This window comes from Hemibagrus wyckioides, linkage group LG01 (genome assembly GCF_019097595.1).
Source record: "Hemibagrus wyckioides isolate EC202008001 linkage group LG01, SWU_Hwy_1.0, whole genome shotgun sequence".
Lineage (NCBI taxonomy): Eukaryota > Metazoa > Chordata > Actinopteri > Siluriformes > Bagridae > Hemibagrus > Hemibagrus wyckioides.
In genome coordinates this window covers 22,589,733-22,613,614 of record NC_080710.1, presented here as the reverse complement: position 1 = coordinate 22,613,614, position 23,882 = coordinate 22,589,733, and the positions used below count along the sequence as shown (strand labels likewise).

The window sequence follows — 23,882 nt, the reverse complement described above, 5'->3', positions numbered from 1 at the left end:
GTTTACCTGTTACTGATCCTGCCTAGCCTCTGATACTGATTTTTGTGTATGACCCTGCTTGCTGTTCTGACTTCCTGTTTCATTTTGTGCTTTCAGTTTTGTTTTCCTTGCTGTAGTGTTTTCCCTGTTTTTGACTTGCGCTTTGTTTTTTGACCACGATTTCTGCCTGTCTGTTACTTCAATAAATCCATAAATGGATTCTACTCCTGCTGCCTCTGGCGCTTCATTACAGCATGTTTGTATGGAGTGCCATTCAGGAATTAATTTATACTTTGCGCATATATCTTTATCGATCATACTCTTAAATGTTCTACAAAATACTATATGTATTTCGTAGACCATATAATGAATTTGATTAATGTATACTGTCTTTTAAACATTTACAGTATTTGTCATACAAATCTATTTACAGCAACTTTCATTGAGTCTTTTTTGATTTATTAATTATTATTATTATTATTATTGTTGTTGTTGTTGTTTTTGTTTGTATTATTATTATTATTATTATTATTATTATTATTATTATTATTTCTATTATTTTTATATAAAATAGTAGTGGATGCTTCTTTAGAATATGATACACATTTTCCTTCCCATGTAAATTTGCAGCTTGCAGATTTCAGGAACATATCATGTTCAAAGGGCTTACTAATGTATCTCATTTAACTCTCTATTTCCAACATTATTTTTGAAACAATACATTTACAGTAATTGACTAACATTAAAAATTGTAATGATTTTATTTTGTATTAGACATTTGCATTTGTCTATATAATGTCTTAATAACTCGTTTTTATGTGATAAAATAATATTAAAATAACATTTTTTCCTTAAAGGCTTATAATTGGGTATGTACTGTAGCAGTTTCCGTCGTTGTTATTCACTCACTACCCACTCACACTGTCTATCTTTTTGTTATCCAGTAGTTAATTTGCAGACACTAAAACACATAGAAAACCACAGTACAAATCTCTTGTTATTAATTGTACTAATGAATAATAGCCATGTTTAATACAAGAAACAAATAGTTCAAATGTACATGGACCATTACACTATGATCATTATTCACAAAAAGCAAGGCAAAATACAGAAACCATGTGGGAAAACTTGAGGAGAGCCTTACTGCTTCCATAGGAATTAGGAATAAGGTTATTAGGAGACTCATGAAACGTATTTCTTACTTAATTGTCACAGTGTGTTCACCTCTGTAAAAGGAGAACATTTGGTATAGAACAGCTTGGTGCCCTGGAATTTGGGAAGGGTTAAAAGGCCATTACAAGCCCTTTAGGATAATTTCGATAAAAAACGGAACATTCAGGATGTTTTTTTCTTCTTCTAGGATTAGCTATCCCAACTTGCAAGCAGTATAATGCTCACAGAAATCACTAACAACCCAACATTTATGTCTAAGAACTTACAGACTGTTAACATGTGAAACTTGATTTCATTAGACCTCTATGGTGCCTTTAATTATCTTACTCATGTTTCACTTATTAAATGCACACTTCTCAAAAACTTAATCTATACTTAATCTATACTAAATCCAAGGCCCTAAAAAAAGACAACAAAAAAAAATAACAAATGACAGTATTTCTGTTAACATTTGGCACAGGCTTCTCTGCATCCCATTTTGAATCTCTTTGATGCTGCTTATGTACTGCTTTATTGCCTGCCTGTCTTAGTAATCGGTAATAGGTTATTGTAAATTATTATTATTATTATTATTATTATTATTATTATTATTATTATTATTATTATGTAATGGGAAATTATGTAGGTGACTGAAATTATTTTAAATGTGTTAGTTGCCTTCACACAACATTCTACCATTATGGACTCTAAACATTCCATATTTTGATATCTTGTATTTGGTATTTATGTGCTACTTAAAGATGCAATAGTTATCATACTAGATCATTGTAGACATCTATCAGACAACCACCGACAAGGTAATGATTTAAATAAGGGTGTTATCTAAAGGCACATAAGGCGCAGCATTTTTTTAAAAAATTTTTTTAAATATCCAGCCAGCAGTGCTCTTCTGCTCACCTCCACTTCTGGAGATTTATTGCCCTACAGGTCAGTACCAATGCATCCTATTTAACGCTAATATTCAGATGCTCTTAACTAAATCAGTTGTATAAAAGTGCATGTATACACTAATGTACCCCCAACACATACACTAATGTACCCCCAACCTCAGACGTGTGAGGTAAACATGCTAAACCAGTGCACTGATAGATCAATACTTATCCTAACATTAATCAACATTAAAATCAACATCAATAAACCTGTACTTCAGCCAGGGCACCAGTGTCAGTAAACAATCCATTGCACGTGATAGATAAATAATAAGCTTCTCACAGTCAATATGTTAAAAAAAAATCAGTAAGCTATCAAATCAAACAATATGCATGATCAATGGTACATGGACCAGATTCATATGCTATAGCAAACAAGTATATACTTAATTATGCAATTAAGCCCATTAGGTTCCCAATAAACATGTTATATACACACAGTAAGTATTAATTATTTCCTGAGCAGCAGTCCATACATTGGTGTATGTGCATGTGTGTATGTGTGCGTGCGTGTGTGTGTGTGCACGCACATGTGTTGATAAGGACAGTGCCATGTTGCAGTACAGTTAGAAGAAGCATCAGGCTCTATTTTGTCACTTATACATGACAGTACAATAAGATTCTTTTCTTTACATATCCCAGCTTAGGAAGTTGGTCTCAGACTGCAGGGTCTGCCTCATACACCACCCCTGAAGGAGAGAGGGTTACAGGCCTTGCTCAAGGACCCAACAGTAGCAGTGTGTCTTGAACCCTGACCTTTCAATCAACAACCCAGTGCCTTAACCATTTGAGCCATCACTGTCCCCTGTGTACAGTTTTTTTGTACACAATGACAAGAGGTTGAGAAATAATTTTAAAGGCAGAACAGAGTGAAAGGTGAGGTGAGGAGAGGAAAGGTTAGGATGGTGAATACAGTGAGACTTGGTGCAGTTGCTATCTCAGATTCACAGTTGTTAGAGGGAATTGGCATCTTACCACCTTTCTGGTGTTCACTGGCCCTCGGGGGAATCTGGAAGGATATGGAGGCCGCAATACTTTAGCAATAGTGTAAATTGCTTTGGAGAGCTTTCTAAGACTAGTCTTTTTTCTCCTCCAGCAAGTGGAATTTTTATTTCCCTGCTTCAGCACCACCGACTGTGAGGGATCTCTGTAATCAGTGGGCTCCAGCCGTGAGAAATTCTGCCTAGGCCCACCTCAGTCATATCTGTTTCTTTTCTTTTTTGGGTGTCATTGCTGCCATTGACACGTGCAGTCTCATTTGATTCAATGCTTGCATGATGGATTTTCAGAAGCCACAGTTACATAGACACATAAGTGGATAAAATACAGTTTAGAAGGGGCTGTGATAGAAAATGTTTTACTACCGGATCCTATTGGCCTTAAATCTAACCATAAATGAAAACTTGTCTGAACCCTAACCCCTTATATAAATGCTTTCTCCAATTGGATTTAGAATACAAAGCTAGCTAGCTTTGAAGTTAGCTAAATATGTCTCTATCCACATCTGATAATGAAGCAAAGCAACAGTAAGCCAAAATAATGTTAGCTTTAATAAGGTATGTATTCACTGTATTACAATACTGTTAGTGTGTACTTTATCATCAAAGACAATACACAAAACACAATTGTGATTGTGGCCAAGGTATGATAGAGAATAGCAATGTAACACTGGATATCTCAAAAATAGAGAAACAAAACAGTACTGTATATTCACAGGAGACTCTTGGAAGTATTCTTTACAACAGCATTTGTTCCTACAATGATTCATAATGCCTTGGAAAGTAGCAGTTGAACTGTTTGTTTTGTTTTTTCTTTTTTTTTCTCTGGAGACCAATCTTATACAGTAATACTGAAGGAGATAAAAACTACCCAAAGAGTAAAACCTGAGGCACTTAGGCAATACTTCTACTTACATTCTCTGCTTCCTGATGAGTTTGCCATTTTTCATCTGCAGGAGGGGCAGGCAGATGCTGACCTCATGTATAATGAGCAGGGAGCTTTTGATTAAGTCCTATTCTGGTTTGAGAGTGTAATTGAATGTGCTGCAGAATCGGCATTTACAGTATCGATGAACAAGTCAGATGGGGCAAATGTTAATTTGTCCCCTGCAGCCCAACAATTCAGGCTCATTCCTCTTGCTACTAGAAAACAAATCATGGTTAATGTGTTTGATATCAGTAAATTTTACCTGAGGAACATAGAAATTTTCCATGCTCCACCTAGTTTCTTAGATTTGCTCATTTGAGAAGACTTAATAAGTGAAATAAATAAGAATATAGGTAGTATACAGTCTGAAGGATCAATACTCCCATACTCACATACTGATTTGAATTGATTGCGTGTCTCTGTGAATGGATAGAGTTGTGTAGTGTACAGCCTCATAATTCCTGAGACAACTGGATTGATTCTAGATGCCATGATCATAATTGGCTGAGAGGGGAAATGGCATCTACCTTGGTCCTTTAAACAAGCCACAGAGATCTCACCTAGCCCTAGAGCTGTCACACACACACACACACAGTCTAATGCATTCAGATTTTTGTGCTTGATTTTAGAGCCAATTAGAACCCATTCTGTCCCAAAAATGTGCATTATGTACAAAACTGCTGAAATGAAACAGGTACATGGCAGCACAATACTCACCCTCATACATATGTATTTCTGAGAGGATCATGCAAAAAATGGAACGTCAGCACAAAAAAGGATATACTGAATAAAAAATGAAATGTGACTGATTTGTGTATTCTGTTTGACACATGAGAAAAAAAAACAGTAAATGAGTCAGTTATGTCCAGAGCTACTGAAATATCCACATCCCCCACATCCAACAGTTTACTTGAAGACAGACTAGACCCAGGCTAGTGTTTGCACCACACTCCCTCAGATCTTCTAGAACTGCTTGAATGGTTCCATCGAGACTCTCTGTTTTGGCATCTAGGTGGTGATATGATCTTTCCCAAGATGCCCGAACAGCTGGGTCACTGACTGTCTAACAAAAAGGGGGGTAGAAAAATCTCTTCCTGAAATATTTAAAACTGGTGCTTATTTTTTCCTGTTTGTTTATATAAATAAAAAAATGCTATATTTCCTCCCAACAGAGCTTTAGACCCATGGTATGCTTAGTCTGTGACCTAGCCAACCAGTATAGATTCATTAATAAAGACATCAAAGCTTTTGTATGTCACTCTGGATAAGGGCATCTGACAAATGTTAAAAATGTAAATATAAACATAAAAAAACAAAGTGTGTTCACACTAAGATTAAACTTTAGGTACCTGGTCAAATAAGACAGAGAAACAGTAACAGATGACATTTACTTTGCCAGTAACAGTGTCTTTATGATATCTACAGAACAATATGCAGAGTTAAACTTTGAGCTTTACCTCTGTATATAATGCTGAACTCTAAGCAACTAGCACCTATTCTTCCTGAAAATCTGTTTTGAAGCAAACTTATTGTAAGATTGTGACTGTTGTGTACCACAACAGTGGGCTTCAACATTTGCCAAGTCAATGAATGAATTCTAGTACCAGGAGCAAGGTCAGACTGTAGTTTGATCTTATTTTTATACTGAGTGGTTAGCATTGCAGGATGCTCCTCAGCACGTATCAACATCTGTCTATGCAAGGGACATATGTAGAAATCTAAATATCTGTTTCTTAATGTCAGTTGAATTAAATGTGGCTTTGATCTAAACATATTTGACAGTTTAATGGTCTCTTTGGCAACCCATTTGACTGTAAATATGTAGGACATAAATGTATGAGTTTGATACTAAACAGAAATGTGATTATTCTTGGCTCTTGGGGAAAGACATGTTAGGAAAATATAGACTTGGTGAGTGGCCTTACCAGGCCTAAGATGATCTCTGGGTTTTTGTCAAGTCTCAACTTTGAGCTGCAAGTCAAAATGTTAGCTTGTGGTTTTAGCCATAGGGGTTTTAATGACCTGCAAGGCTCGCTCTGATTCTTTAGCTGGAACTGTTGCACACATTCCCACCATATGCTCCATGTCATGTTCTATTCAGGTTCAGTACAAGATATTTCTGCCCTGGGTATGCACACCAGTTTGCTAGGTGTGACATTCCCAGACATTAACATGTGAAGCTCTGAGGGATTACTGTTGTGTCTGCTATCTTCAATGTGACGTATTTGTCAGTACTGTTGCAGATTGATGCCAATACTATGTTTTGCCCAGACTCTTTGGTGTGCCATTTTACAGCTATTTTACAGCTCTATCAGCTACAGTTGCTTCCCTGAGCTGGCTGAGCTCAATTTTTCTGTTGCCTGCAGTGTATATATCATTTTATCAGAAGTATAACCAGACCTATGTTTTATTGGCCAAGTACACTTGAGTTGAGTATACAAGGGATTTAACTGGAGCTTTCACTGTTCTTTTATAGACGTTACAAAAACAGACCAAGAACTCAAAACACATTGGTAATATAACACACTGTACAAAAAAAGCGTTAGGGGAGGAGTTCCTATTTGTGGTGGTCTGGTTGCAATGGGTTGTCAACTATCATTTTATGGTTACCTCCTGATTCTGAAGCTGAGGAGTTCCCTGGCAGTGGGCAGACATATTTTCTGCATATGTTCATTTTAGCCAACATGTTGCAGTCTGTTCAGAACATTGGTGGTTGCAGAGCCAAAATCAGACTGTGGTGAGGACAAATTCAGTTGTCGGCTGAGTAGAACTGGGCCAACACTTTCGATGTTAGGTTAAAATTTGTCAAATATCCCACTCATTTTTACAGCAACGCAGTCAGCTTCCTATCTCATTTACTGAGAGGTTTTAGCTTCCAGGAATCATTCTAGAACCATTACAATCATGTTTATATTGTAGGAAAAGGCATTTGTGGGGTGAACTGACACAATCTTTAGCTTGTTCAGCTTCAGCTTATTGTGACTTCATGAGGGAACCAGATGCTTAATTTCCCATGTGTTCCCATTTTGTATGATGAGAATTATGAATGTTGTGCCATATGAAAACATTGAGTTTAACAGAAGTGTCCTTAGAAGCCCAAGGACCAGCTCTGTTGGTATGCCAGACCTCAGGCACCCTTGATATTTCAGATTCATTATTTTTTATAGTTACCCATATTTAAACATGTAGACAAAACACATTTTGTTCTGGATGACTTGTTTTGTGGTACGGTTTAATTTCAGTGGTATTAGACACAAATATGGTCTTCACCAGCAATGACTTAACAAAGCAAGCTGAGGTTATTTATTTTCAAAGATAGCTGTGGCACATACTGATGTACTAAATAGTTTATGATGGTCTACGCTCTATGGCAACAGATAATTTATCACAGTGTGCATTTTTGGCAAACTATTTAGTACACTGGTATATGGTTTGGCATATAGCCAGCAACAGACTGAAGGTGAAGCCAGCATTTGAAACATTATGCATTCATTGATGAGAGTGGTGAGATATGGATTTGTAAAATTGGATTTATTAAATACAAATTGGAACATTTCAGAAAGCAGCCACTGTTCAAGTCTGCTCCATTTTAAATACATATATTTTTTTTTTTGCTTTTAATCTATTTCAGCTCCCTTTCAGCAAAACTCCTACATAACATAATTTATGTTGACATAAGCTATGTTTAATTAGTACTGATTGAATAATATTTTATTGTTAATGAAAAACTGGTCTCAAACTCCAAGGAATGCTGTGAGCAGAAACACATTTGCTCTGTCAAAGTGAAAAAGGGTAAGCCTCTGGCAATATAAATTTTATACGAGGCCTGGGATATGGCTATGAAAATATGTGACGTCACAAACGTGTAGGCTGTCATGAGCACCCACAATGAATCCGCAAATTTGGCATCTATGCTTGGAGGCACAGCTGTGTACGTGTGTACAGGGAGCACAGCGTGGGGAGAGTGCACATTTCTGGGGACAGCTGCACTGATGATCAGAGATCAAAAAGTATTTTCCAAGACTTATCTGCTGCTTCCTATCATTCTAAATTTGGTGATCAAGAATATTTGATGGAATGATGCCTGATATGTGGGTTTCTTTGGTTCTTTTGAAATTTGCTGTTATAGAAAGGCATTTCAACTAAATTTTATAGTTAGGCTAAATGTTAGTAACAGTAATTTGTACATAATGGGCCTCATTAAATTAATTCATTTGTAAATTGTTTGGAGGTAATGTTGTATTGATGAAAATGTTCCTATCCCAATAGAGCTCTTGAGTTAAATGTAAAATTTGTAAAATGTACGTATAAGGATACTCTGTAATGTGAACCTGGTTTGTTTAGCTTCAAATTGCATAATTAGCATAAGTTCCTGCTATGTTAAATACAGATTATACTTGCAAATTTAGGAAGATTATTTAATTAAAACACACTCACAAATTTAAGATAAAAAAATGTGAAATTCTGTCTTTAATATTAAAAAATTGGAAAAAAAGATATCTCCAAAAACTCCATTAATTAGGACAAATAAGACTAGCCATTTAATTAGAAAAAAAGGAAATATAAAAGGCTATAATAGGAGCAAGCATTATTATATGTCTGTGGTGGCTGATGAGCTGCAACCACTCTTTCATCATTTAGTATGTTGTTGTTTTCAGCTGTCTGTGATCTTCGCTTTTTAAGGAGTTTTGTGAGTGTCATAAATGTAAATCAGTTGTGCTGTTAATGTGCATGGTACTTGGTCATTTGAGCATAAGTAAACTTTTATTACTGAAGCTTATACATGTGGCATGAATTTTTCATTCAGTTTGCTTGAAGATAACATTTACACGCCACCTTACTAAAAGATTAATAAATGTTGCCCATTGTATATAAAATGTCACAAGACATTTCCACTAACTAATTAACACATGACTACAACTAACAGGGATCAACATCACATCTACCTTAAATATATGACTTACAGGTTTATCTGATAATCATGGATAATTTTCAGGTAGGACAGCTTTCTGTAATGCAAGTGCAATGCATACACACATCTTGAGTATAGGATTTTCTCTGCTCCAATCTCCCAGTGTCTATGTTTGTGTCCTCTAGTGTTCTCCAGTACAAAACATCACTTTCTATTTTGCACAGTTGTTATGTGTCAATGCATTGGATGAAGAGGCATAGAAAAAAATCAGCATGTCAATTACTGTCATTTTGCCGACAGAGATAAAAGAGACAAAAGGACACTCACTGTGTGAGAGCGTGTGTGTAACTGTATGTGTATGTTGGGATTGTGTTAAGAGACAAAGGTTGTGAAGTGGATTGAGATAATGGCTTTCTGTGATTACCCCATGCTGTGTGTGCGTGTAAGTATGAGTCTCATGTGTTTGATGAAAAAATACTATAGCTATGCCCACATGACCTATTTAAGTCACAGCCGAAGTTGCTCCCATCTGTCACTGTCTGATTCATTTGGAGTCACCTAAATTCACAAGAATTCAACTATTATGACCAAGCCATGTAGATACAAATAATAATAATAATAATAATAATAATAATAAGAAGAAGAAGAAGAAGAAGAAGAAGAAGAAGCATAAAACAGTAATGAACATTGTCTTACAGACCTTGTAATAATGAGATCCATTTGCAGTTATGGCACCAGTATATGTGTTCACCAATAAGATTATGCAATAGTCATAGGCTTTATGTGAATATTTTTAATAAATATCTTGTTTCTTTTAGAGACCTTTTAAAAAAATGTCAGCAATGTTTTTTATATTTTTCCTGCAGCTACACAGGTTAGCGCTTCAGAATTACAAGATGTGTTCCAAGAAACATCTTCCAACATCTTCCAAATTAATGCCAATGGTGAGTATATTATGTTGAAAATTAGATGTTCAATTCATAAACCACTGTACTTTTTTTTTTTTTAAAAAAAAAACAGTGCAGGATCCAGAGTTATTTATTCATTACTTTCCACAGTGGTCACATTAGAAAAGAGCCTTCAGTCGCTGGGGACATCAAGAGACACAGCAGAGCTACGCCAGAGCCTGTAAGTGTTCATGTACTCACAAGCTGTATTCATTTTATATATAACATTATAGAGCACACAGACCTTGTCAGCTAAAAAAAAATCATGAATCATGAAGCCTAGATGTAGCCATTAAGGTTTTATTCTCTGAAATTTACAAGTTTTCCTTTCAGAATTTGGAAGGCAAATGCACTTAAAAAGTGTTTTACATTCTGATGTGTCAAGCATACATTCTGACAGGTAAAACAAATCAGATTGTTTTACCTGTAAGGGTTTTGTTGTATTATTGCCAAAGGCCTTCTATCTGTCTAACCATACATCAGGCGGTAGTAGATTTATAAAGCAGGATAATGCACATAGCTAGCCATGTTAGCTGATATCCATTAAAACCCAGCTTATTAGACCTATCAGAATGTGGTAATTCAGCAAGTCTGCTGCAGACAAGAGAATGTTCTTAATATTATTATCATAAAGCTAAACAAACAGAAGCAGTAGAAGGAGCAAATATTATAGCCGGGGGACATGTTGCTTCTTTCATTTTAGGGACCTTTTGCTTCATCTATGGATAATCAGCCAACAACATTAAATCTACCTACCAAATATTGTGTAGGTTCCCCTTGTGCTGCTAAAACAGCTGTTGAGGACCAGTTGAGGTATAGACTCTAAAAGATCCCAGAAAGAGTGCTGTATTGTTTGGCTCTTTAAGTCCTCTAAGTTGTGAGGTGGGGCCTCCAAGGATTAGACTTGTTCGTCTAGCACATCCCACAGATGTGATCTTTAAGAAAAACAAAACGATGAAGGTGTTGAAGATCTTAATGAAGAAGTTTATTACAGCGTGGCAGTGACCAAATACAAAAAGTACTTTGGGTTCATCAGAGTCAAAAAGAATGAAGGACAAATCCTGCTCATACATTTTATACAGTGTTTCCCGTGTGTAATTTAAATGAGTTTCACTTTAAATGTAAATTAGTCTAATAACGAAGTATCACACAAATGGCCGGGTGATACTGTCTTCTAGCCGGGTGTCCGTAAATGGTCATCACGGTCATATACACCTTGGGTTGGTATTGCTACAGGTGTTATCACCCAAATGGTCAGGTAATACTAAATGGTAATCATGGTCACGTATACCCTTTGTTCAGTGATGGTCCTTGATGTCTTGCTGCCACTCCCATACTATTAATTGATTGGATTAAGTGTGCTAAATGTTTGGTAAGGCTGCTTTAACCCAATGTAAAAATACCCTACAGATAAACTGAATTGAATTAAACATATTTATATATGAGATGTAAGCCTTTTTTTGGACTTGAGCTCTTTCCGATGTGTACTGTGGAGTGGAATCTGGGTTGAGACAGTCTGTAGTTTCTTACAGATCCCACAGAATTATTAGACCACGCTACCATCTTTCTTTGCCACATGGTCCAATTTGTGGTTTGTGATGCTCATGTGTTCACTGTAGATGTTTTCAGCATTGAACGGGTCACCTTGGGCACACTGTCCATTCTGTGGCCATGTAGCCCTATATGCAGCAAGTGGTGATGCATTGTGTGCTGACACCTTTCTATCATAGCCAGCATAAATCTTAGTAATTTGTGCTACAGTAGTTCTTCTATAGGATCAGACGAAATAGGCTAGCCTTCACTCCGCACCTATACCAATGGGCAGTTTATACTACTAGAACTGAAGCAGTGCAAATCGGTCCATCAGTACACCTATGCACATCACACTCATCTATTTCTGTGATGTGATGTAAATATATAAATAAACTTCAGTGCTGGTGTATAAACCAGCTTTTAGACATTACACAGTTGAACAAAGCTTTTCATGTGTAGACCAAAGTTGTGATGTACAACACAGATTACTTGCCATTTTATAGGTTTAAGGCCACCTTCTGGCACATATCCAACACATAAATATGAGCTCTCGGGTCTTCATTGTTCCCAAACCTCTCCACCTCTAGATATAGATATAAAGCCGAACAAGCTGTCAGTGCCTATTTTCTCGTTTTTATCATCTCATTCCCTTCAGACTTCAATTACTCTTTTCAGTAAGGCTGCCAGCAACTACGTAATTCATGGCTTGTCTGCAAGTGGTCAATCTGAAATGGCCGTGTCTGTGTAAACTGCATTACACACACCATCTCCACTGGCATGTCATCAATTCTGTCAGCCTTTTCTATCAATGTGACATTCATGCATTGTCAAAATTCTTTTCTTTAAGATCATCAGTACAAATCTCTGGAGAAACTGAATAGTAAACATCTGTATTCAGCTGTCCCATCTGCTGGTTTGTGGTCTGCAAACTAAATGTTTTATTCTCACAGTGTGTGTGATGTAGAACTGATATTAATCATGCAGCCACATACTGGTTGATTTTCTTAGAATTCTTCTTCTTAATATTATTATTATTATTATTATTATTATTATTATTATTAACAACAATACTTCTACTACTACTACTACTACTACTACTACTAATAATAATAATAATATGTACACTATATTGCCAAAAGTATTCGCTCACCTGCCTTGACTCGCATATGAACTTAAGTGACATCCCATTCCTAATCCATAGGGTTCAATATGACGTCGGTCCACCCTTTGCAGCTATAACAGCTTCAACTCTTCTGGGAAGGCTGTCCACAAGGTTTAGGAGTGTGTTTATGGGAATTTTTGACCATTCTTCCAGAAGCGCATTTGTGAGGTCACACACTGATGTTGGATGAGAAGGCCTGGCTCTCAGTCTCCGCTCTAATTCATCCCAAAGGTGTTCTATCGGGTTGAGGTCAGGACTCTGTGCAGGCCAGTCAAGTTCATCCACACCAGACTCTGTCATCCATGTCTTTATGGACCTTGCTTTGTGCACTGGTGCACAGTCATGTTGGAAGAGGAAGGGGCCAGCTCCAAACTGTTCCCACAAAGTTGGGAGCATGGAATTGTCCAAAATGCTGAAGCATTCAGAGTTCCTTTCACTGGAACTAAGGGGCCGAGCCCAGCTCCTGAAAAACAACCAAACACCATAATCCCCCTTCCACCGAACTTTACACTTGGCACAATGCAGTCAGACAAGTACCGTTCTCCTGGCAACCGCCAAACCCAGACTCGTCCATCAGATTGCCAGATGGAGAAGCGTGATTCGTCACTCCAGAGAATGCGTCTCCACTGCTCTAGAGTCCAGTGGATGTGTGCTTTACACCACTGCATCTGACGCTTTGCATTGCACTTGGTGATGTATGGCTTGGATGCAGCTGCTCGGCCATGGAAACCCATTCCATGAAGCTCTCTGCGCACTGTTCTTGAGCTAATCTGAAGGCCACATGAAGTTTGGAGGTCTGTAGCGATTGACTCTGCAGAAAGTTGGCGACCTCTTCGCACTATGCACCTCAGTATCCGCTGACCCTGCTCCGTCAGTTTACGTGGCCTACCACTTCGTGGCTGAGTTGCTGTCGTTCCCAAACACTTCCACGTTCTTATAATACAGCTGACAGTTGACTGTGTAATATTTAGGAGCGAGGAAATTTCACAACTGGATTTGTTGCACAGGTGGCATCCTATCACAGTTCCACGCTGGAATTCACTGAGCTCCTGAGAGCGACCCATTCTTTCACAAATGTTTGTAAAAACAGTCTGCATGCCTAGGTGCTTGATTTTATACACCTGTGGCCATGGAAGTGAATGGAATACCTGATTCTGATTATTTGGATGGGTGAGCGAATACTTTTGGCAATATCGTGTATGTCTTTTAATATACCTTCATACTTAATCATTTGTTAGATGGTTTTGTGTAATTTACAAGTGGAGCATAATACAGTTAAAGGATAAAGATCTTAAATGTGGCAGTGATACAACTGCTGCAAGACTGACCTTCAACTAGCTGAATAGAACAGGGAAAGCCTCTCTCTCTCTCTCTTTCTCTCTCTCTCTCTCTCTCTTTCTTTCTCTTTCTCTCTCTCTCTCTCTCTCTCTCTTTCTCTCTCTCTTTCTCTTTCTCTCTCATTCATCCAGACCATGAAACATGAGAGTTTCCTCTTCTAAAAAAATCCACAGCTACAAATAACTTATGAAAAAACTTATGAGTAATTCATCCAAAACTGTTTACTTTATTTTGCAAAAGCAGGCTTCTTACTGGGATTAAAATAATTATATTCATAAGATATCTTCCCAAATCATTAATATTACATCTCAATCAAAGAAAACATGCAATTTGTGTTCTGTGGTCAATCTGTGACTTCAGACATATTTCATCTAATGGATAGTTTATAAATATATATCCACATTTTAGCCATTAAGGTGTTATGGGTCAGGTCAGACAGGAAAATGTCTTCAAGAGATATAGTGGGTAAATAGATGGTTGTTAGTCTGGTCTACATTGCATATATCACAAAATTGAGCTACTCTGAAAATCTCTGTAACATATTAGGCTCAGGGAAATTGAGGATGCTTATGTTGGAAGGCTTTATTGATAGAAAAGGTTCACAAGCCCAACAATGATGGATACATGGATAAGCTGATATAGAAACCTAAATGACTAAGCTAAAAATATGCAATGTAATAGAGTACAATAAAGTATGGAAAGCTAATTAAGCACATTAATAAACACGCCCATGGGTACAGCAATTCCAGATGCATCAATATCTTTCTCTAATAAAGTGTCTGAGCCCACACACTGTGTTTGCTCCCTCAACCAAAAGCCAGTCTTTGGCTATGAATGGTAGTATTTTGTCTCAACATACTTTTGTCAGTGTTTCTGCTACTGAGAAAGGTCATGTGCCATACATGGCAACCTAATTAATCCAATTAGTAACAATCAATAGTAGTATTGTAGCATTAGTGCAGCAGACGGTGGGATTCAGAATGAGTAAGGCATGCAATGGTGGTATCATCACATCACTGTGAAGCACGATATTTCAAAATAAATTTCTACATTGTTTTGCAAACATTAATAAAATCACTGACCACTACCCTCCCGGGGATACCTAAGCAATTAAGAACAAAAACTTATTTAACCTGGGCAAATAATCTTTGATTTGAAGAAGGTTTTCCAAATTTTCTTAAAACTTATCTTACTTAGTTAAAATATTGCTTCGGGCATTTCTTTAAATAATAATTAATAGTGGTATAAGGCAGTGTATCTGTCTCTAATGGTGAATGGTCATTGAAGCTTTCTCAAAACTGCACAAATTTCAGCTGCATCAGAGGTCGTTTCATGTGAAGTGTGAGGGGCCAGCGCCACTCAAGTAATTACCTTAACAATGTTCGATTGACCTGTCAGATGATCTGATGGATTTCTGATGTGTCTGAAATTTTGGTTAGTGTTCTTGCAGTGAGCATCCTTACAACCCAATTTCTTCTAGTCATTAAGGTTTTTTTGTTTGTTTGTTTGTTTGCTTTTTATATAAAATTGTGCGTGCCATTGCATGGCAAACAGTGATAATGTCAACAAAATGGCTTATACTGTATTGACAGAGTTCATGGAGGTCAGGATGGCAAAGCTGTAACAACAACAATATAATTTTTGCCATATCATATAAGACATTTTTTATCATCCTACCATGACTGAGAAGAATTTAAAAAATTAAGTGCCAAGCCTGCTCGGCTGAAACAGTGTCTCATGCGTGAGCACCCACACTATGTTATCTCTGTATCCGATTAAGTGGCCTTCAGACTTTTAACGAACGGAAATTTCAATATACAGAACTTGGTGGTCGTGTTTACAGTTCTTGTGTCCTGGCCTATGAGCATACAATATATAAATCAAGACTATATAGAGCCAGCAATCATCAGATGATAAGATTGAGAAAATTATAAGGTATGGACTATGAACATATTACTATATACATGTTTATCACAGTGCAGTTGAATTATTGAATCAGAAGGTATTGATTCATTTTCTGTTACAGCACAGCTCTGACTAACATAAATTCTAATATATTACTGTTTCTATAGCAACAACTCATTTATATGGACTAAGAATAATCTAAGACTAATTTAAGCTTATAATAAACAGATAAACTATAGACAAGAAGCATAGACAAATCTATAATTAAACAATATTGCATGAGCAAGAGTGCTGAGGCATGAGGCTGCAGGTATTCACAGCTGCTGGTATTCGGTATAATTGTAAAAATTGTGTGATATTACTTTTATACAACAGTTCTATAAATAAGAAATTGTACAAAATATTGAGTAGCAGTATTGAGGATACAAGATTTCTCTGCCAGTGGAAATAGCCACAACTGGTTAACTGCTATGTAATACTGAAATATGAAGACTGACTAAAATTCTAAAACAAACAGTGAAATGTACCAGTCATTATGTCAACATACTTGTCCAATCAAATTATTGGACCAGAACTAACTAACTAACTAACTAACTAACTAACTAACTGTTGCATAATATAACTGTTGCATTATAATATGGTTTATAATATACGTTTTACTATTTAAATGAATATTTATCCCTACATTTAATTAAAGTACCATGCCTTTTTAATTGTATTAACTTCAAGAGAAAGAACAAAGTGGCTGGTGAGGGAGTGATTGTTAATGCGTGCTATAACATTCTGTTCGTTTGGAACTAACTTGTCTTAGTGACATTAAATGTGCACCACCCTAGCAAGGATTTTTGTCCACTAACAGCATAGTCTGGTGCATATTATTCCTTACCTTCACAAAACTGGGCTTAGTTCTTTATTGTATTATAAATGCAATGATTAATAATAATCAATTCTGTGCAAGGTTTGCATTTTCCAATCCTTTTCATACCATAGCCATTCTTCTGTCTATTCTCAAGGTCTTTGCCTTGTACCCTGCAAAGATATGAACACCTGATATTGGCGGTATAGTAATACTAAAATATCCTTATTGTTTTTCTCTGCAAGTGATATGCTAAAAACAAAACAAACAAAAGAACACACCATCTGTCACTGCTCGGTAATTTGCAGCCACATCATTTAGAACAATAACCTATTCTTGTATTAACATTCTCAAAATATGTGTCTTGCCAAATTCATAGGAAAAACATGTAAACTATCAAGATTATTCACTAATGATTTCTAAACTTTTTTAATGTCCTTGTCTACACATATTTGTCTAAGCATTGCTAACAAAATTATTCTATAATGTGCCTTGTAGGTCAGTAGGGAATTCATGCAACTGGCTTTAAGGTTTCTTATACTGAGCAACACACTGCTCCAGTAATATGTACGCTATACAATCCCTACTCAATTAAGTTCAACATCATTACCAATCATTGTCTTCTAACACTGGACAAGGTCCCCTGAAGACCTGCTCAGCTCTCTGTGTTTATTATCTACTTTATCCAATTTTTATTCTCCTGCATATAGCATGAAGGAAAATTTCTACAGGGGATTTATATGTATTGAAGTCCTGTTGTGTGGATAAGCAGAAGAAATTAGAAGTTACTTGTTCCAGTACCTCATCTCATCTCATCTCATCTCATCTCATCTCATCTCAACTCATCTCATCTCATCTCATCTCTCTCTGTAGATCAATGCATAATCTGCCTACTTATTACACACATTAAACATTTTTGAAGATATTTAACATATTGATCTCCAGTGGTAAATTAGCAATGTAGGCAATGTTTGTATTTTTGTACTACCTCTTGTTCTCTCTGCCACCTTCTTTCTCTCAGAATGAGTTGGATTGGTTTGTGTTTTTCACTCCTTTTTCAGTGTTTCTCTCAATTGACCTTGACTGAGCTCTCCTCTGTCCAGTATTAATTCACCACGCCTAGTCTGTCTGAGCAGGGGGCCAGACTACACACCTCTCTCTCCCTCTTTCCATCTCTCTTTTGCCCCCTGCTGCACCCCAGCCATGATTCTATTAGAGCCAGTTTCCACGGAAACCTCTCGGTTCCAGGGTCATACCTCCCAGATGGCGACGAGTCGCCCAGAGACTGTGGTTGGCTGGTGCCCTACCCCCAAAGCACACACACACACACACACTGCTCTCTCCCTGGTGTCACTGGCAAGTCGTGATAGAAGCTACCTCAGCACTAACCTCACAAAAATTCAGACTAAAGTGTCAAGGCTGTCGTAAGCTGCCAAAAAAGCCAAGCGAGGCCAAAGCTATTATTTGAGACTGAGAGTCTGTGAGGTATGATTTAATAAGCAGAAAATTTGACTGTTTGCATACTGAAACAAACAAAATGTTAAAAAAAAAAAAAAAAAAAAAACACTTTAAACTTTGGCTCTCAGAAATATCTAAATTCCTGTAAGTGAGATGAAATCATTTAGCTAATTGATTTCAGTCCGTCTTTGTAATCAGGGAAACACATCCACAAAGCTAAGTGGATTAATGATTCACACTCTTTGTGCTTGTTATCACATTATGTATTCTGCACTGCTGTTTTAGAGGACTTTTCAGGGACACTGCTCGTCTTTAGCATAGGAATACACATCATGTAATTTTCCATGATAGGATCTCTCACTGTGAGTGCAAACCTGACACATATTACATGTTAACATGTTCAAAGCTCAGTGGCCACAATTTTCTTTTACTTTCTGACATACAGTATCTCACGAAAGTGAGTACACCCCTCACATTTTTGTAAATATTTTATTATATCTTTTCATGTGACAACACTGAAGAAATGACACTCTGCTACAATGTAAAGTAGTGAGTGTACAGCCTGTATAACAGTGTCAATTTGCTGTCCCCTAAAAATAACTCAACACACAGCCATTAATGTCTAAACCATTGGCAACAAAAGTGAGTACACCCCTAAGTGGAAATGTCCAAATTGGGCCCGATTAGCCATTTATCCTCCCCGGTGTCATGTGACTCGTTAGTGTTACAAGGTCTCAGGTGTGAATGGGGAGCAGGTGTGTTAAATTTGGTGTTATTGCTCTCTCACACTCTCATATTGGTCACTGGAAGTTCAACATGGCACCTCATGGCAAAGAACTCTCTGAGGATCTGAAAAAAAGAATTGTTGCTCTACATAAAGATGGTCTAGGCTATAAGAAGTTTGCCAAGACCCTGAAATTGAGCTGCAGCATGGTGGGCAAGACCATACAATGGTTTTACAGGACAGGTTCCACTCAGAACAGGCCTCGACATGGTCCACCAAAGAAGTTGAGTGCACTCCCACCACCATGCTTGACTGTATCTGTTTTAGCAATCTAAATAATAAGCCCCCATTAAGCACTTTATTAGGAACATACTAATACTGGTTAGGACCTACATTTGTTCTGAAAACAGCTAAAGTATTCTTTGGAATGGATTCTACAAGATGTTGGAAATGGACTTTGACATTCTCATCCATGCTGACATGATTGCATCATGCAACTTCCGGTTCAACCACATCCTAAAACTGTTGTGCTGGATTCAAATCTGTTGCCTGGGAAGAAAAATATTAAACTCATCATCATCAAAACCGGTTTGAGCTGAATTTTGCTTTGTGACATGAGGCATGGAAATGGAGATTCATCAGATCAGACCACATTTTTACAATCTTCAACTGTCCAGATTTGAGTCTGTGCCCACGGTAAACCCAGCTTGGTTAATTCCATGTTGTAGCTCATGGTTCATTAAGGTTTGATGTGTTCTGAGATGCTTTTCTGCTCACCACAGCTGTGTTTATCTGAGTTACTGTAGCGATCGGTGAACTCAAACCAGTCTGGTCATTCTCAGTTGACCTCTTTTCTCAACAAGGCTTTTCCATACACATACTGTAACTGCTGCTCACTGGATGTTTTTCTTGATTGCTTCTTTTGAGTAATCTCTAGAGACTGTTGTGTAAATCCCAGCAGATCAGCAGTCTCAGAACAACTCAAACAAACCCATCTGGCACCAAAATCATGCCACAGTCCAAATCACTGACATCACATTCTGAACTCATTCTAGTGGTTCATGTGAATATGACCAAAAGCTGCATTTTTATGCATTGCACTACCACCACATGATTGGCTGATTAGATTATTGTGTAAATTGTACAGTTTGTTACATTTTTTTTTAGATTCTTTTGCATAAATATTTATTTTAGGAGAAAAATTGAGAGCCAAAAAAACTGCTGCTGTGTGTGTGTGTGTGTGTGGTTACTATTATAGTCATGTAATTAAATCTTGCTTATAAGCATTTGCATACCATCTTTGACAGTCAACCCAAATGATCTCTACCATAAAATATGAGGTCTTCTGTTATGTTAAAACTTTTGTTAACTTTACTGTTTAACTGTTATGGATGCTGAAGAATGATTTTATTATTTCTGAGAATCAAAATATGTTGATCAATGTACAAATCACATAAACGTTAATCCACGTATTAAATCTTTTTCCTTTCTGGACCAGTCCTCATCTTGTTATTAAAGGTGATATGTAGAATGTTTTCATTAAAGATGCACATTTTCATTTGTGAAAGTGTTTTTAGACTTGTTACAATTGCATAATTCCACATATATCTTATATCCATATATCCTTATATCATATATCCTTTTCATATTTACTGAATCTAGTTTCCTTCTCACAGTTTTGATGCTTTTCCCCTCAACCAGGAAATTAGCACTGCCCTCAGCTGAAGGAGAGTTGCTCAGCTCTTCTCCTTCTCCTTTTCCTTTAAAGCTTAGCTACGAATCATCGTTTCACACACAGGGACTGGTGTTTATCATTTATCATTGCATCTCAGTTCACTTCACAGGCAACAGTGGGCTTTAAAAACCATAAACTCCACCTTTAAATCTTGAATTTTACCTAAAAGTGTATATCATGAATGAAGTAACACATGTTGTAGGATGTAATTTTTCCCCCTTTTCCTTTATTAATACATCAAAAAGCTACCAGTCATATCAGTTACAATTAAGGTAGTTTAGCAAACAATATGAGCAACAGGATAAAAATGTATATATAGACACGACCAATAGAAACCGTAAGCAGGCCTCTAGTTGATCATTACTCAAGTAATGAAGAGGGTTTTGTTTGTTTATGGTTTCTGTTGTTGACTAAACACAAACAGCACAGATTGTGGTACTGCTCTTGAAATAAAATCAATACATAGAACATGGTCACAATATTTTCAGTAATTAATATGATCATAAACAAACACAAACAGACTAGCTACAAGCAACAGGAAACATTGCACCAATTCGACAATTTCAGTCTCAGCATAAATTGTTTTCTGTATAAAAATGTAAAAGTGGTTTGGTGGAAGAAGTTTATAAACCTGAGGAATTGTTTGATTTATAATTATCAATTAATAAATTATTTGAATGAATCTGGTATGGTGGCTTAGTAATTAGCCAGTTTTCCATGCGCTTCGGGGGTATTTCTGTTTCCTCAACCTGTCCAACGATATGCGCTGTAGGCTGACTAGCATTTCTAAGATGTCCATAGTGTCTGAATAGGTCTGTGAGTGTGTATGTGATTGTACCCTTGTGCCATGAGATGTGTTGAGACCCAGTCCAGGATGTCTCCCTTTTTGTGCCTCATGACCTCCAGGCTGCCTGTGACCCCAACCCCCAAGGATGAGATATGCAAAAAAAGAATTTTGTTGTGTAGTAATGTATATGTGGCAAATAAAGTTAACTTAACAGCTTAACAACTTAACCCTGTGTAGGATTCCAGAAATTGAATGGATGGATGATTAGGATGAAGTTCATACAGAAATAGTTGTAAGTAGTTCATAAATAGACTCTTGTACATTAAACAAATCCACTAACTAAATGTTCTGTGACAGATGCTGTGTTTGTTACTATAAAAATATACCGCAAAGACCATTAGCTAAATTAAGGTGATGACTGTAAACTATCTTTGTGTAATTATTTTTTCTTTTCTGCCCAAACCTTGTTTGTCATCAACACGTGTGTGTGTGTGTGTGTGTGTGATGTTGGAGCAATTATTAGCCCTGTGGAATCCATTGATCTAGAGTGTTTGTTACCAGAAATACATTTTCATTTTAGTGTTTGTCAGAATGACTGATGGAGGATGCTCCATTACCAGGAATGGTCCAGTGGCAGATGGCATATAACATATTATTGTTTTTCTGCTCATTTACTCAGTGCCTCTTATATATTATTGTTTCCTCCTGGATGGAGGTCAATAAAACAATGCAGGCTTTCCACCACAAAAAGATGAAAATAGTCTCTGAGTAATTTCAAATAGCAACACCAAGAGTTACTTTAAAAAATAGAGAAAAGTGCACATCACCCTCCCTGAGTCATTCCTAGTCATACTGATAATGGTCTGGACTAAAGTGAATTCCAGCCTTTTTTTAAAACTGTGTGAGGTAATTCCTGGAAGACAGACATACAAATATCTTATGGTCGAAGAGCATTTATTACTTCTTTTTTTTTACTCTCTCTTTATTCTACCACCATTCTCCAAGATGGCATAATTCATTGCGAGGCTCTATATTTTGCAAAAGATCAGTGTAATCAGAAATAGGCTTCAGAACATTAACATGCACTTCTAAAACAAATTAGTATTAAATGATGCATGTAGACAGTTTGACAGCTTTTAAATTCTGAGCAAAATGGCATGAATTAATTGTTTGATTGATACGGTGCAAATCATCTTGATAATTGCTGCTCATCCTCGTCATGCAGACTTTACTTTGTTACTATTAAAATCAAAGGTAGAAAGATAGAGGCATTAAAGTCATTCATTCATTCATTCATTCATTCTTGACATTGTTATTATTGCATACCTGTTTGTTTGTTCATGGCAACTGGATGGTAATTATTCGTGGATATTTTAATTCCTTCTACAACATTAAACCTACACATACTTTCAAAGTGAATACAAAATAAAAAAGCATCAATTTTATATTTGATAGGATACACATGGTTTATTATTAATTAATAAATTAATAATAACATAATATTGCTATAATAATAATAATAATAATAATAATAATAATAATAATAATAATAATAACAATAATATGTAAGTAATAAAACCCTATAGAGTGTGCTCTTATGGGAAAATAATAATATAATATTTTATAATATATATATAAAACCACAAACCATTGAAGAAATTTATTTAATATAAACCTTACACTAGGAACTATTATCAGAACTCCAGTTACAGTAAATGAATTAACTTTCTGACTATTCAGGATGAATCTTGAATCTTGAAGCAATCATGAATACAGCAAAGTAAATGTGGATTAAAGTATTCTATATATATATATATATAACATTATTCATTATATTAACCTCCCCCTTCTTTGTCTCATTCAGTTGTGTAGTTGGTTCCTTTTCAAACTAAGACAGTAATGTAATGAAAAATGAACAGTGAGTAATACGCGTTGGCCAGGGTCAGGCATTTACAGATGGAGGAGGATTTCACAATGTAACAGGAAATAATTTTGCACTTATTTACTGCAATAGGTACAGCTAAGATTAGCACAGAAACTGGTTGTTCTCTCGACTTTACATCTGAGCAAGAGAGTATCATCAATGCAAATCTAATTGATCCAATCTAATTGCTCAGACTGATAATTGCTATCTCTTCTTTCTTTTTATGCATTCTCTAGAGCTTCTCTGCCTCCAGTGACAGCACTGACAGCTTCACTAAAATAACCTTTACCATGCATGTCTCACTAAGCTGCTGTGTTTCACCTGCTGGTTAGTAACATGTAGTGGTTTGTGGATTCAGCCTTAGCCACTTTTAATTTAATAACCTGGCTGTATAAGCAGGCATCATAGTCTGAGGTAGTTCAACAGCCCACCATAGATAAGTCCATTAGGGACAATTACCTTTGCAAAATGTGCCAATAATGAATCACTCAGAGAGAGAGAGAGAGAGAGAGAGAGAGAGAGAGTTTATGCTTAATATGAGTAATACATGAACTTTTTTCAGTGCCTATATACACTATAAACCCCTCAAGATGA

The 23,882-nt window shown here is 36.5% G+C and overlaps 1 protein-coding gene across 3 annotated transcripts in view; it reads left to right on the top strand.

Annotated features, from left to right (window-relative positions):
- tsnare1 (T-SNARE Domain Containing 1) overlaps positions 1 to 23,882 on the top strand; it is a 157,340-nt gene that overhangs the window by 38,674 nt on the left and 94,784 nt on the right. For all 3 annotated transcript variants that reach the window (XM_058400940.1, XM_058400930.1, XM_058400950.1), the window contains exons 3-4: positions 9,786 to 9,863; positions 9,978 to 10,047. In XM_058400940.1, the coding sequence (XP_058256923.1) occupies positions 9,786 to 9,863; positions 9,978 to 10,047 (148 nt within the window). The remainder of the gene's footprint in view (positions 1 to 9,785; positions 9,864 to 9,977; positions 10,048 to 23,882) is intronic.